General features: G+C 38.9%; 1 protein-coding gene across 2 annotated transcripts in view; it reads left to right on the top strand.

The window, feature by feature from the left end:
- Positions 1-16,500, top strand: part of ndufaf6 (NADH:ubiquinone oxidoreductase complex assembly factor 6) — a 26,587-nt gene extending 10,087 nt beyond the window's left edge. For both annotated transcript variants that reach the window (XM_030749578.1, XM_030749579.1), the window contains exons 7-9: positions 7,412-7,513; positions 10,586-10,642; positions 15,532-16,500. In XM_030749578.1, the coding sequence (XP_030605438.1) occupies positions 7,412-7,513; positions 10,586-10,642; positions 15,532-15,660 (288 nt within the window). In that variant the 3' untranslated portion in view covers positions 15,661-16,500. The remainder of the gene's footprint in view (positions 1-7,411; positions 7,514-10,585; positions 10,643-15,531) is intronic.

The raw sequence follows: 16,500 nt of genomic DNA, 5'->3' as shown, positions 1-16,500 counted from the left end.
AGTTGGGTTGAGGTCTGGACTTTGACTGGGCCATTTCAAGAGTTAACTTTTTATTTTTATTTTTCAGCCATTCTGTTGTAGATTTGCTGCTGTGCTTGGGGTCATTGTCCTGTTGTATGACCCAGTTTAGCCCAAACGTCAGCTATCGGACAGATGGCCACACATTTGACTCTAGAATGCTTTGGTATTTGGAGGACTTTGTTGTCAACTCAGTGACTGCAAGGTGCACAGGTCCTGTGGCTGCAAAACGGGCAAAAATCAAAGCCCCTCCATCACTGTATTGGAAGGTTGGTGGTTTCCTCCCGTCTGCATGTCACAACGCCTTTAGCGAGATTCGTAATCTCCCCAAAAATTAAAATCTGATGGGTGTTATCTATATGTCATAGTGAAAGCACTTTAGTACATAAGGAAAATACTATATGTGTAGGGGAATGCGCATTGAACTGTAAAAGGCTGAATTGTTTGTCTATAAAAGAATAATATAAAAGAACAATTTAAATGCAGGGTTATTAGACTAAATATCCAGTGTGAACAGTGAATGTCTTCTCTGACGTCCTGCACTTTATTTCATTGTAAGCTCCATTCAGTTCTGTCACACACTGACAGGAAGTGCTGCACATCAAAATCTTTCATTTTTCTTGTAAACCCACTCACTTGTTGCATGATGTTCCAGGGTATTTAGTTTCATTCAAATAAACTAAATATATTCTCTTTGTTGCTGTATGCACCAACATCAGTTGTATTTTATACACCTGTTAAAGTAGATTTTGGTGCAGGAGGCAGTTCAGCCCCGTTTTATGGAATTTCAATCAGCACATCACTCATTGCAGTAAACACTGTCACTAACTGCTGGTACAGTGCACAGAAAGCCTGTTGTTCATAAAGGCCAGCAAAAACTTAAGTAAATGGATCATTAATGTTTGGTTAATTAAACATTAATTTGGTTAATTAAAAAATAAATTTTAATGTGACTTATGTGTAGATGTGTTACTAAATTAAACACAGGATTTTCAGAAAGGCAGCAGCTTTAACACAATCGATTGTCCCATCCTATTGTTATTGTTATTGATTCCAATTATGGTGGCAGTAGCGATACTATCACCTTTGTGTTCTTATTCCATTTGACACCATAAACAACACTTGAACTACGAGCTGCAGCTCAGCTTTTGTTGGTTGCTTACAGCCATTCATCACTCTGTTCAGTATTTCTCTGTCTCTGTTGAAGTTGTAACATTGCATTCATAAATATTATGTTGTTAGTGCAAAATAACAAATCCAAACATGGTAACAAATTGCTTTTGTCTGGATTTTATCAGCTAACTGACTTTTCTCATTCACACAGTGTAACAGCTGGGCAGTTTGGGTACACAATTTGTGTAACCTTTGTGTTTCATCAATGTTTTAACTTTGAGAATGGCTGAGACAAAAGTAGAAATTAATTCTTGATAATAGGCAGATACTGCAGGTAGTCTGGTTAGAGGTAATTGGATGGTCAGGAAACCCTCATCTTCTTTCCTGGAAAAAGTGGCTCATATTCAACGTCACTTTCATTATTGCCTTGCTCTTTTTTTTTTGCCCATTTATTTTCCAGCAAGAGCTGAACCTCCACCATCACCGCCCCACCCCCCCTCAACTGGCCTGTTATTTTTGTCCCTTATTAAAGAAAGATAAGGTCAGACCTTTACCCGAAAGTCTCCATTTTCTGAGAATATATGAGATGTATCTATGCTGAGATGCATTTGCTGAAATTTCTTTAATTTCCCTGACGGAACCTTCCTAAATGGATTAATAAAGTTTTATCTAATCTAGTCTAATCTAATTATGATTCCGGCTACTCAAATATTTTAAAGTAATCCTGGAAAAATCATATATATGGCTAAAAGTACTTACTAAAAATATCCTTCCTTCCTTCATTTATCTGGGGCCAGGTCATGGTGGCAAGCAGATCTCCCTCTCCCCAGCCACCTCCTCCAGCTTTTCCAGGGGAACACCGAGGTGTCCTGAGGCCATCGCTTGTATTCATAATTTTGTTTGTTCAGACACAACCAAAGCTCATGACCACAGGTGAGGGTAGGGAGGTAGATCGACCGCTTTACTTTTATGCTCAGCTCTCTCTTCACCATGATGGACCAGTGCAGTGTTTGCATCACTGCAGCTGCAGTCCCAATCAGTCTGTCAGTCTCCTGCTCTCCTCTCTCGCCACTCATGAACAAGACCCTGAGATACTTAAAACTCTCCACTTGGGGCAACAACTTGTCCCTGGCCTGGAGTGGGCACTCCAACCTTTCCTGGCTGAGGACCATGGCCTCGGACTTAGAGGTGTAATTCTCATACCTTTGCTTCACACTTGGCTGCGAACTGCTCTAATGCGAGCTGGAGGCCACCACCTGATGAAGCCAACAGGACCGCATCATCCGCAAAAAGCAGAGATGAAATTCTGAGACTATCAAGATGGAAGCCTTCTGCCACTTGGCTACGCCTTGTAGTCGGTGACAAAGGGCAGGCCTGGCGGAGTCCAGCACCCACGGAAACAAGTCTGACTTATTGTTGGCAATGCGGACTGAGCTCTCGCTGCGGCTGTACAGAGACTGAATAGCTCATAATGGGCCAGACATCCCATACTTTCACAGCGCCCCCCACAGAATACCCCAAGGAACACAGTCAGATATCTTCTCCAAGTCCACAAAACACATGTAGACTGGATGGACAAACTCCCATGCACACTTGAATATCCTTGAGAGAAAAAAGATCTGGTGCAGCATTCCCCAAACAGGACTAAAACTGCATTGTTCCTCTTGAATCTGAGGTTCGACTAACGGACGGACCCTCCTTTCCAGCACCCTGGTCTGCCAATCCAGTGGCACTGCCCCAGATCTCCACGCAATGTTGCAGAGGCGTGTCAACCAAGACAGCCCTACAATGTCCAGAGCCTTCAGGAACTCAGGGTGAATCTCATCCACCCCAGGGGCCCTGCCACCACTACTTCAGTAACCTCACTTTCAGTGATGGGTGAGTCGTCCCCCTCATCCCCAGACTTTGTTTCCTTGACAGAAGGTGTGTCAGTGGGATTAAGGCGGTCCTCGAAGTATTCCTTCAACTGCCCTACATCCTCAGTTGAAGTCAGCAGTCCCCCACCTGCATTATACATCATGTGATTATATACTCCTGAGTTACCTGTTACCTGTTTGCCATAATCACTTCAAGGCAGTCAGTCTTAATCATTTTAATCAAAGTACTATTTAATCTGACAGTCATTTATTATATATAGTTGAAATATGCTAATAACAGCTATAAATCTGAGCAAAATTAATATCCATTCATCCATTCAGTCCAGGGTCGGTGGGGTGGGGGGTGGAGCTTATCCCAGCTGTCATAGGGCTAGAGGCAGACAACCATTCACACTCATATTCACACCTATGGGCAATTTAGAATCACCAAATAACCTAACCCCCAGTAACTGCATGTCTTTGTACTGGAGCACCCGGCGAAAACCGAAGCAAACATGGGGAGAGCATGCAAACTCCACACAGAAAGGCTCGGGTCAAGGTGGATTCAAACGCAGGCCTTCTAGCTGTGAGGCAGCAGTGCTAATCACTACGCCACCGTGCAATCAAGATGGGAATGAAGAGATGACTGAATTTTAATTTAACAGGTTTCTCATGTACTCACCAGCCACATTATTAGGATCTGTTCAGCAGCTTGATAATGCAAATTTCTGTTCAGCTAATGGCATGGCAGCAACCCAATGCATTTAGGCATGTAGACATGTCCAATACAACCTGCCAGAGTTCAAACTGAGCATCGGAATAGAGAGGAAATATGATTTAATTTACTTTGAGCACTGTATGGTTGTTAGTGCCAGGTGGACTGGTCTGAGTATTTCAGAAAGTACTGATTTACTGGGATTTTTCCGTACAACCATCTTTAGGGTTTGCAGAGAATGCCCTAAAAAAATATAAAAGTGAGTGTCAGTTTTGGCAGATTGTAAAGACATTGCCTGGTGTTATGAGTCTTGATTTCTGCTGTGACATTCAGATTGTAGTGTCAGAATTTGGCGTAAACAACATGAAAGTATAGATCCATCCTGCCTTCTATCAACGGTTCAGGCTACTGCTGGTGGTGTAATGGCGTGGCAGATATTTTCTTGGCATATTTTGTGCCAATTTGAGCATTGTTTACCCACAATCTTAGTATTGTTGATTACCATGTCCACCCTTTTATAACCACAGTGTACCCATCTTCCGAAAGCTGCTTCCAGCAGAATAATCATGTGCTATGTGACAAAACTCAAATCATCTCAAACTGTTTCTTGAATATGACATTGAGTTAATTGTAGTCAAATGGCCACTATACTCACCAGTTCTCAATACTATAAAAGCACCTTTAGGAACAGGAGATTCACATCATGGACATCATGTCAATATGGACCAAAATCTCTGGGGAATGTTTCCAGCATCTTGGTGATCCGTGTCATGAAGAATTAAAGCAGTTCGGAAAGCAAAAGGAGCCCCAACCTGGTACAAACAAGGTGTACCTAATGAAGTGGTCAGTGAATGTAAATACTGCAGAAAATGAATATATAACTTTTTTTTTTCATGTTTTTATTTTGATAGGTTCGAAGGTAAAACTACTGACTGTCAAGTACTCTTAGTCAGATGGAAGTTTCAGATATGATTTCAGGCCTTGAATTTTCACATGTTCATAGAGAACATATGCAGTACGCTACACTTAAGTTACATCTTAATTGGATAATTTGAGGTGGTGTGTACAAAAGGTCAACAATTTGGACCTGACTCAGCAAAATGGTATATTATGTGAGAAGCTGAAAACTTCACATGCAATACTAAAGGTGACATGTGGTCTGAAGGCAGTCGATTGGTAAATCTGAAAAATCTTCCAGTTTTGAAGCTTTTCATACACTGAATAAATTTTTACCCAGGCCTTTCTTCTTATTATTTTGAATTATTTTGTCATATTTTGATGTAATTTTGGAACACAGCAGAACTTTCAGTTTGTTTTGTTCTCTACAAAGTCCCAGTAGGTATCAGACTTCACGAACAGTTGCCTATTATGTTTACAGAGACATTGACTGTTACTTTCTGTTTCTACCAAAAGCTGCTTCAGCACTATCTCAAATTTAGTTTAGTTTTTGAATTCAAAAACCCTTGAACCCTGAGGAAATATTGTCCAGAGTACAAAAGGAATTATTATTGTTATCAACCAAATATTAGTCATGAGATATTCTATAAATAGTCACAGAGCAACAATATAAAGATGTTACAGATAAAGAGGATTAATCTTTGTTAATGTAACCCTGTGTGGAGGTAACTATTTCTCTAATTTTTCTAAATTATACTTTACAGTTTATCAGTTTTGTTCCTTTTAACTATAACATACCTGTAAATAGGCTTGCAGCCTGCTCATGTAAGTTTTTATATATTTTTTTTGTTCTGCTGGAGGAAAACTGCTCATGGCGCAGAAGAATCAATGCTTCTGAAATAAATAGAAAAGCCTTTGCTGCTTTAATGATCCGTGTAAACTGCAGGATGTCAATAATAAGACCCCAGCCATTGATTTCTTTCTTCTTGTTAGTGGCCTGGATTTGTGATCACACCATTATGTGGCCACATATTCAGACACACAAGTGGGAGTTGTATTAATATGTCGCCTCATCCGCCCAGTTGAAATAACTTATTAAAAGGTGATGTGTTTGCAGGTCTGGAAAAGCACAAAATTTGGTCACTTAAATAGGTGTTAAGTTCAGTCTTAGTTCATGAATGGTTTATTCACCTTGGAATAAAATACCTTTCACCTATTTTCTTTTTGTTAGTTTGTGTTTATCTGGATCCAGGTTGTGTTAATTGATCATATCAGGAAAAAAAAAAGGCAATTAAGCTAGGGGATTGAATTGAATAGATTTTGTGATATACATATACACTTTAGTTATTTTTTTCACTAGCTGCCTGTTGCAGAATGAGGTCTTAAATTGCATTAAATTAAGTTGTGTTTGGCATTAAAAAAAATCTTTAAATCTAATTTAATGCAGTCAAGACCACAAAACACTGGAATGGAAGCCTTTACCACATTCAAATACATTGCAAAGGATTTGCTGCTTACATTTTGATATGGTAAATTTTTTTTTTGGTTAATGAACTGTAGGTAATTCAATTCAGTTCAATTCAGTTTAGTTTAAGTGTTTAATCTTGCAAGGTAAAGACTCTACAATATTTGAAAGAATACCCTTTTGGGGTCCTTATGAACAAAAACTATTGTTTTGTGCTTGTTCCACAAAAATAAAAGAATAAAAACAAAATACTGCCTCATACCCTGTAAAGGACTTTTGTTTGCCAGTTTAAAACATTGGTGAGAAAAATTATCAAATGTCATAAGTTGCATTACTTTGATTAATAACTGTTATTAAAAAGTGGTACTACTTTGGCTTTTGACAGGGTAATGACTTATTTGTAATCTGTATCGCATATATCGTGTATTTGTATCACTGTATTGCAGATTTTTTTTTAAAAATTACTAATTCTGTTTTGCGGCATTTTCATTATATTGTGGGATTTTGCAGTATATAGGTATTTCTGTAACACCCTGTAACTATGTTCATCACTTGGATGAAGAGAGAAGTTACGCCTACACTTTAGCGGAAATAGAAGTAATGGCCGAGGGCGAAGATACTGCACCACCTTCATCGTCATCAGTACTGCACAGCTACATAATTCTTCATCTTCATCATTCATGTTGTAGTAAGAGTGTGGGAAGGGGTTATAAAGCCTTAAAATATATATAAATAATAAAATTAATCTATAATAAGTATAGCGCTGCTACTTTGCAGATTTTCACCTATCACGGGGGTCTCTGGAACGTAACCCCCGTGATAGGTGAGGGATCACTGTACTTTGAGTTTAACATCAAGTTTCTGAGTCTTCTATGTAATTTCATTTTATTATAAAATATTTTAGCCTTCTTTGTAAATCACATACTATGTGTATGGCATTACATATTTCAGTTCTTTTGTTCTTGTTAGCTAAAAACTTTGAAGGATTTAACAAACTATAACCCAGGATGACTCCATGAGCATGAATATGGATCCTTACTAACCAAATTAAATTGAGGATTGTTGGTTTGTTAAAGATGACCAGAGTCAAAAACTGAAGCTCACCCCGAGTTCTGCTACAGTGTGGGGGTGGCATCCCCTCATAGCACAATGTCACACTTCATTGCCGGTGCTCCAGGAGCCAACTTGGTGCTTTTAAACTTTTTTCAACAGATTAGAAAGACTTGGCTCATGTGGGAAGTGGACCTAAAATGGATACAGCTGAACTGCAGATATAGTTTTTGTTGTCAAATTAAAGCAACAGCTGTGAACTCAATGCAAAAACATTGCTATTGTGTGTCTCTCCAGCATGGAGCTTCTCAGGAGGATTTCATCCGTGGGAGCCAGGAGCAGAATATTCGGGATGTGGTGTATGACATCGCCAGTCAGGCTCATGTACACCTGCAACACGTATGTACTGCACTTACACAGTAAAATCCACAGTGAATGCACATGCAAATGGGTCATTCCTGTGTGGTAGTTGGACATTGCAAGAACAGGTTCTTTAAAGTGCTGCTTTTATAAATGATTCACCAGTTTATGAAACTTAGAATTGTAAATCCCAGAAAGCCAGCAGCATGTACTCAGTTGGCACAGACTTTTGTCCAAAGTAAGGCACAATACATCAAAGAAAAGCTTTGAGAATAATTAGCTCAACACTCAGCACCATATCCCATGTGAAACAAGTGCCACAAGGCTGAAGGTGTATGAAACAACAAAGTGTATAGCAAATGACCTTTTTTCATTTTCTCTTGAGAGGCGAGGCATGAGAGCAAGAGAGCACATTAGATGAGTAAGCACCCTTGTGTGGTTTTTGAAGTTTGAGGGCTAGTTGTGGCTCATTTGAGAATATCGTGCCACAGAGGAAGACTTCTAAACCTGAACCAGAGAATTTGAATATTTCTCATCATCCAGCCATTTTGTGACTTCCTTGTTTTTGCTGTAGTTCTCATCTTAAAGTTCATTGGCCTTTATTGTAAATGTCAAAAACTGCTTATAACTACCCATTGTTTCATTTTCTAACCAAAACAAAAGGCCAAATTAGCCTTAGTTACATAGACCTAGAAAGTGGTCTGTGATCCTCTGGCAACCTCTGGTCACTGGAGAAAAATGTGTATTTCATGACTGTGACTGATTTCAAATGGCAACTTCTGGCAACTACTCACCAACCGAAGAGGCCTCTGCACCAATAACTTCCTTGTGATTGCTTTGCCAGGTTGCCCATACATGTAGTTTGCATGGAAGACTCTGACTTGTCTGCAAACACTCACCAACTACTGACCAAGCAGTAGTGAAACTTGAAAAAGTGCAATGCAAGCTGGAACTGGAGAACAGCCAACTTCAAAGTGAACTTTATAATGCAGTATACTGTTTAATATAAAGACAGTATAGACAGTATACTGTCAGTATAGGGGATGGAAGTCAGCCAGGATAGCTTGTGAAATATTGGGTTGCATTTTGTTGCAAAAGCAGTAAACCTCAGAGCCGCAGCAGCGTGGGTCAGCTGATCACAGCCTGTACACAAAGAAAAGCTACTGGAGTTCACAATAGAAAGTGATTCTTTTCCCCATGTTGAGCCACTACAACTGATCTTAGGTTTTGTCACCTTCTGAATCCCCTGATTTTTTTTTTAACCCAAGTATCTGTACTTCTACTTAAGTAAAGAATGTTTGTACTCTTGCCACCTTTGGTTATTATAAACTGTTTGTGTTCACCCAGTGCAAATGATGGACAGTAGTGGTGCTTCTTTGGCAGAGTGAAATAATCAGGCTTTGGAAACCTGTAGGTATGAGATATTTATCTTTCAGTGAGATATTTACAATAGAACATAAACAGGTTGATCTTTTAACACTCAGACTGCTTGAAAGAATGCAGCAGCAGCATCACAATGAGGCTCTCCAAGCTCACAACATATATTTTTGCCTAATGCCTCTGCAGCACCTGTTGACTGAAATTATGACTCGTTTCAGAGACGAGATGAAGTAAAATTCTCCTCCGCATTAGTGTGTTTTGTAACACCCTTGAACACCTCTTAGTCCACTCAAAACAGCATGAGCAAAAAGCTGTGCCATTTTGAAAATGTAAATGAACACCAGTGACGGGATAATGCTTTGACTTGCTGTGATCTACGTCTTGCACATGTTTGCACCCAGAGTATGGTGGGTAATTGAAAATGTCTTTAATTTTTGTATTGTCTTCCTAATGTAGCTTTAATGAGTTGGGAGCTAATTGGTTTGGAGATTTATTAGCCTCCACTTACATGCCTCATTGATTTTTGTACTTTAGGAGGCTTTTTTCATTAAGCTGCTTCCCAAACATTCATCAGTATTTACTTTGATTTGAGCCACATTTCTACCAATTAGTTTTGTGGTCAATGGTTGAAACATGTGTGATAATACAGTGTAAAAAATAATATAAATGATTTCATTGCCATGAATAGATTTAATGCATTTACTTTCCTCCCCCTGATTACACTAATTAACCAAAGAGCAGTTTTACACAACTTTTACCACTGAGTGCATCATGTTTTTAAAAAAAAATGCATATTTAAAATGATAAAAAAAACAACTGAGAAATTTAATTGCCCCAAGAGACAAAAAACAATAAATGTTAATTGGGTGAAAGACTGAATTATAACAAACTGTGCTTAAAAAATGTGGTGAACGCATCAAAGTGTAAGATACAAGTGCAATGCAGTGGAGTGGAGATATATATATCACACACACACAGGTTACAAACTTGAGTAAAGAATAATGGGCCCCATTCACAAACATGTGCATGGAAAAAGCTCTTACGCTGAAAAAAATTGAATTCATCAAATCTGCGTCAGTGAAATGCGTCTCTCGGGTCTGTTTTTCTTCTTTCTTAAGGACGTGACTTTCAAATACAGGCTCACTGCTTCTTTTGTCCTCCACTTGTTTCCTAAGCTTGAATGATTCATGGGTCAGTGGCTTAAACAAGAACATTCCTCTGAAAATGTTCAGGACTGGACTCAAAATGAGTGAAAAAGCAGCCAATGGCCAAAGAAAAACTTGGAAGTCTGGAGAACTATTGCTTAAGACCACTTTAGCAAATTACAATAAAATCTGGGTAAAAGTGAGAACCTGGATTATAAAATAGTGATTTGATTGATGTCGCAGTTTATATGAATATATATCAATATGCTACATTTGTCCCTTTTTATGACAATAAAAACACAAATATATGTTAGTTATGTCCACGACAACACAAAAAAGACAAAACAGAAAATACACCTGCAGAAACTCTTCACTTTAAGCAGCCTGTCTCTCCCAGAGCTCAGTTTAAGGTATTTGCTGTGTGGTGACAGGCAAACATGAGATGTAACTGTTTCCTGTTGTTTCTGTGTGGGTGAAAGATCTCTATAAAAGCAACCCTAAAAGGCCAGTGTGGGTGCGTGTGTGGGTAAGTGTGGATTTTTTTTTCTCTCTGTTTAATTTCTGCTTATTGTTCTCTCTCCTTCAGGCACGATCCTTTAGCCATAACGTTCCAGCAGCTGCTGCTCCAGCATTCCTTCCCACTGTAAGTCAAATAATGCAGTCATGGCTTGCTCTTTGACAATTTGATGGTGACATTTCTTTGTGTGCCTTCTGAAATGCTTGATATAAAATCACTATTTATTTTGGGAAAATTGATTTGAATGTCAAATATGCCAACAAAATGTCTTAAAGTGACTCAGCTTTAATTAACCTCCCATGAAAAGCTTTTAAGAACTGAGAACATCAATTTATTCTGGTGGATTCCTCTTTTTGTTTAGAAAGATTAGCAAAAAAAACAAAAAACAGACTTCTTTTGAGACCAAGGCTAAGCAATTTTTCAGACTCCTCTTGCACCCAAACACGTTTATCCTCATCACTTCTTATCAAGAGTTAAATTGACTTTTAAAACATTCCTTTAGGCTCGAAAATTTCTCCCCTCTCTCTCTCTTAGAGTTATTTTTGGGGCTAAATAAGATAATGAAGTTAGAAATCCACATCGTCTCTCTTGGATATTAATAAGGTAGACAGAAAATTACCAACACTGTTCAGTTCACCTCCAGCACTATGGCCTCAATTATAAACAAAGTTTCTTTTTCTCACTCTTACACCGCAGAGCATTGTCACATGCTCTGCGGTACTCTTGTCCTCTTTTGGACAGATAATATATGGAGTATTATCTAATAACTAAAAATTAATGCAAGTCATGTTTTTTAAGAATCGAGGAATTTAAGACTTCTGACAAACAAGGATCCGCTGAGAGGAGACTGCTCACAGAACTGATTATTCTGTGCAGCAATGATGTAAGTTGAGGGAAATAATTAAAAAAAATAAAAAATAAATCACTGATGGTGTTCTGCTTAAAGGAGAAATCATTTAAAATTAGGGCACGTAGGTGCATATCTGTCATGGATGAAAGCTCAGAAAGCACAACGTTTTATTTTGGCAGAAGTCTGGATCTTTTCCCTTTGGTTTGGGATACTTTTTTTCTTTATATTAAGAATCGTGGAGATTAAGAAAGCAGGAGAAACCACACAAGAATAGAGACTGTGCAGCTTCCATACAGAAAGGCCTGGCCTGGGTTCGAACCACTGAGCTGATGTTTGAGAAAACTTGATTTTATGTGTAGCACCTCCTCTAGAGCAGCTGTGCAGAAACCTCACCTGATTTAAATTCTGGCAGGGTTAAATCATAGGGTTGCATGACCACTTGCACATGTTTATTTGCAGCTCAGTCTCCCACAGTTTGTTAAAACAGCAAACCTTCAAATTGGTTTTCTTTTTAGGGAAAGTAAGAAATGGTCAAATCTGGCCACTAGGGCTGGTAGTGAGCAACGATTGCTTGTGGGCAAAACACTAATTTCAGGCCATTTCAGCTGAATGTCCTTCCTCAGATGCCTCAGGATGTTACTCATCATTGGCAGCTCAACCCCGGGAGCAAAAATTGATGGCACAAAATGCTGGGCAAAAAAAAAAAAAAAATAGATGTGCATGCTCGTAGTTGCACTGCTGACCTGAGTTGCTGCCTTCAGGGTTGGACACTGTGGACTCTTCATCCAAAAACTACTGTTTGGTCAGTGACTTGTAGCTGCACAGGCAGCTCTTATCACCAGCTATCATCCTCAGCATGAATGTTGGGTCAGTTTGACATTGAAATTTTGAGGTCCATGTTTGAATCGCAAATGTGCATCACATGATTTTCTTCCTTTCTTTCTTTTTAAACGATCCAAGCCCCAGAACTTTTTATGATGGATGGCTGTTATAGAAATGCATTTTTACAACAAAATAATACGCAAGATGTCATAGTATGTGCGTGGCTCATGATGCAGGCAGAGGTTGTAATCTCAGTTTGGTATCCACAGGAGAAATGTGATAAAGCTGCTTTTTTTTGTTTTTTTTTCTCCTGGAGCATTGTTAAATGCCTTTGTAGGTTTGCAGAGAGGAAAATGTTTTTGATCCATGTAACTAGTAGTACATCTCAAAATTTTTGAAAATCTTTAAATTATTTAATTCAAAAACTGAACTTTCTCATTTATATTCGTTACACATAAAGTGAAATATTTTAAGCCTTTTTTAAAAATGATTTTTGATGCTTATGAGTCATAGCATAAATAACCAGTATCTCAAATTATCAAAATATTTCATGATTGAATAAATTACTATTTAAACAGTATAAATACTGTGTATCTCTTGGTCCAATTCAGTACAGACAACCTCAGTCATGGGAAAAACTGCTTACTTGACAGTTTTCTAGATGATTGACACCCTCCACAAAGAGGATAAGTCACAGAAGCTGCTTTCTGAAACAGCTGGCTGGTCAGAGCGCAATATCAAAGCATATTAATGGAAAATTGGCTGGAAGGTAAAGCTGTGGCAGGAAAAGCTGCACAAGCAACAGGGATCACTGTCTCCTTGGGAGGATTGTAAAGAAACGTCGATTCAAGCTTTATAAGAAATGGATTGAGGCTGGCGTCAGTGCATCAGGAGCTCCACCGACGCCAGCCTGGAGAACGTGAGACGACAGAAACGTCTTACATGGGCTGAGGAGAAAAAGAACTGGACTGTCCAGTGGTCCAAAGTCCTCTTTTCAGATGAAAGTAAATGTTTGGAAATCAAGGTCCTAGATTCTGGAGAAAGATGTGGAGATAATCCAGGGTGTTTGAAGTTCAGTGTGACGTTTCTGCAGTCTGTGATGATTTGGTCCTGTCACCTGTTGGTGTTGGCTGGTACATTGTGTTTTATCAAGTCTGAAGTCAGTGCAGCCATCTACCAGGAGATTCTAGAGCACTTCATGCTTCCATCTATTAATAACCTTTATGGAGATGCGTTAGCGATGGAGAGCCATTTTCTAGCAGGACATATTGTAGCACCAATGGTGTAAAAACTACTACTAAATGGTTTGCTAAGCATGTGATTGCTGCGCTTCATTGTTCCAGCAAACTGTCCTGACATTAATCCTATAGTGACTCTAAGGGGCATGGTCCCGAGGAAGATGAGAAACAGACACTATCAAAGCAGCCTGATCGCCTCCATGCCACACTGCACTGCTGCAGTAATTTCTGGTAAAGGAGCCTAAACCAAACCAAAGAAAAGGCTTGAAATATTTAATCTTGTGTGTAATGAATGTAGAATATATCAAAGTTAACCTTTTTGAATTAAATTACTAAAAACTTTCACAATCCAATTTTTGGGATGGACTAGTATTTAGTTGACTGAATCAGTCTGAGGCACCTTGAGAATGAGGCATAGTACAATCAATCAAAACAATTTGCTTTATTATCAACAACATGTTCAAGTGTTGACTATGAAAATCAAGACATGTTTTTACTTGCTGTTATCATTAAGTTGCAGCTACATGCGCGTTATCTCACTGCATAAACAAATATCTACCAACTCAGATATCTCGTGTTTCCCGAGTAGAAGACAAAAATATTGACATCAAAATATAAAGAGGTTGTTAAAAACCAGTCAACAGGCACTAAGTGCTGTGGAACCAAATTTCAGCAGCAGTAAATAGGTAGTACTGAGACTACTGTGACTTTGATAAATACATTTACAGTATTATCCAAAAAGTAATTTGTTTTCAGTTAAACAAGACAGTAAAAGAAAGTTATTTTTAGTATACATGAAATTAAATCATTATCTGTCTGAAGCTGAATAAATAAATGGATGCTTCTAAAATTTTATTAATAGCATTAATAAAGTGTGGATGTCCAGAAGATTTTACTCTACAGCGCTTAAGTGATAAACTTTGTAATTGTCAAAGGAAGTAGTGGTCAATACTTCCCAGCAACTAAAAATAAAACACCGCTTTTATCTCTAATAACACAACAAGTGGAAAACATTGTTTTAAGATGACTTTGCCTTATGGTTTATACCTGCACACAGAAGCTGTTTTCTGATGCTGAAGAAACTGATTTCAGCTGATAATCATGACGCTGCACTGACCTGTTACAGCAGCACAGAGAAGCTCTGTAACTCCCTTCCAGTCTGCACACAGTAAAAAGCGCTCTGCTCTCCAGAGTGTAGATTATGATGTTCACACTGCGGTGGACTTATTTGTGTGTATGCGTGTGCTTGGTGCTTTTCCAGCTTGGTCTTCTTGCCCGGACAAGAAAGCCAACATGGACACTCATGTTCTCTAACCGTGCTGGCAGTTTGATTCAGATGAATCTCAGGCTTGGATGAGAGTCATGTGAAACATCAGGGGGAAAGCAGAGTGGTGCCAGTGACGCCTGAGGAACATGAAACGTGCAGACTTGCCTCTGAGGCAAACACCTTTTATTTTAACACGGAAATAGTTTATTCAAACCTTACTGATGAGATGGCACCTCTAGAGCTGAGGACAAATGTCACAGCTTCAAGGAAATCACTGTATGAATTCAAAGTTCTTCATGACCTTGATCACACAGATTTCTAAGACAAAATAAAATACTGGTATTGAATATAGTCATGCAGATTCCTTTGGTGACACTTTCTGTCTTCCTGCTGCAGTCAAACTGAGAGTTTGTCCCCTGTACCCAAATATAAAAACCATTTAAAAATAACATTTGTAAAACTCAGCAGTGTACATTTGTGGCCCCCGTCAAGCGTTGCCTGGTTTCAAGCTTCTGACTCACCTCTATTTTGCTCAGTGAGTCACAGTAGCTGGAGAAAAAAGATTGCCAGTGTTGTATGGATTCAAAGCTTATTTTTAAATTTTTTTTTTTATTCAAAGCTTATTTCTACTGCCCCGAAGTGCTAGTAAAGCAAATACCGTTTTAAATGTCTTCAATTGCCTTAAACTGTTACCAACAACTACCCCATGTTGTGAAGTCTGAATCATATCTGTATGGAAGATGCCTGTAGGAGGATAAGTCAGTGGTTATTCTGGAGCTTGTTAGGTCAAACTTGTTGCAGCCTAAACCAAACTCTCCTGTGGTGCTTTGTGCTTCAGGTGGTGTTGGAGGACTATCTTCACCGAGTGAGGAGGGCAGATTTTAATGTTTTCCATAAGAGTCTGCAGAATAGAAACCCTCTTCTCCCAATCCAGCTGTACATCCGCTCCTGGAAGAAGACTTACTGACTTCAGTTCTCCTCCTCCAGCCTCTTTAAGGACTGCTACAGAAATGAAGCCCAGAGAATTTCTCACCACTGCCACCAAAAAAATCCACACCCGACCAAGTCTGTGGCTCCCACAACAGCTTTTGTCTTTCAAACATTTGTTTCATCCACAAGTTCACTGGAGGTGTCCTGCCATGCTTATCACAGTGTTTAATGTTATACTCATAATGTGTGAAAAAATCTGACCAGATGTCTTCTCATAGCTTAAAGGATAATCCTGATTAATTGCAACTTGGGTCATTTTTTTGTTGTCATTTTAATCTGTAATAAACTTGTTGAGCTGCATTTATAATCTAGGCTTGGAGTTAACATGAGACCTGTGGGATGTCAGAAGTCACCTCTGCCAAGCTCTCCTACAGTAAATTTTGTTTCTATTTTTTCACTTTCAGAATGATGTTGAGCTGCACACAAATATTTTTTTTTAAATCTATGTGGCTTTTAGCATTATTTCAGGGTGTCTAATAGATACAGTACAAAGCTGCTAATGTGAAGTGCTGAAGTATGACTCAAGCTTTAGCTAAGATCTGTGAAAATGGTGGATGCCCTCACTGAAAGGCTGGAGGGTGAAGAAACAGAAGCGTCTAAGAAGGAGAATTATAGAGTTACACAAGTTAAAAAAGGTCTTTTGGAGCCATTTCTAAGTAACTGTAGATTCCACAATCATCAGACTGATCAAATATCCAGAAGCCAGAAGCTTGTTGATGGCTACTAAAAGCATCCAGTTGAGGTGCAACTTGCTAAGAGGCATTTAACCAAATATAGGGGGTGTATGTATACAGTGCCTTGCGAAAGTATTCGGCCC

Source organism: Archocentrus centrarchus, chromosome 16, assembly GCF_007364275.1.
Source record: "Archocentrus centrarchus isolate MPI-CPG fArcCen1 chromosome 16, fArcCen1, whole genome shotgun sequence".
Taxonomy (NCBI): domain Eukaryota; kingdom Metazoa; phylum Chordata; class Actinopteri; order Cichliformes; family Cichlidae; genus Archocentrus; species Archocentrus centrarchus.
This window is presented reverse-complemented; position numbering and strand designations above follow the sequence as displayed.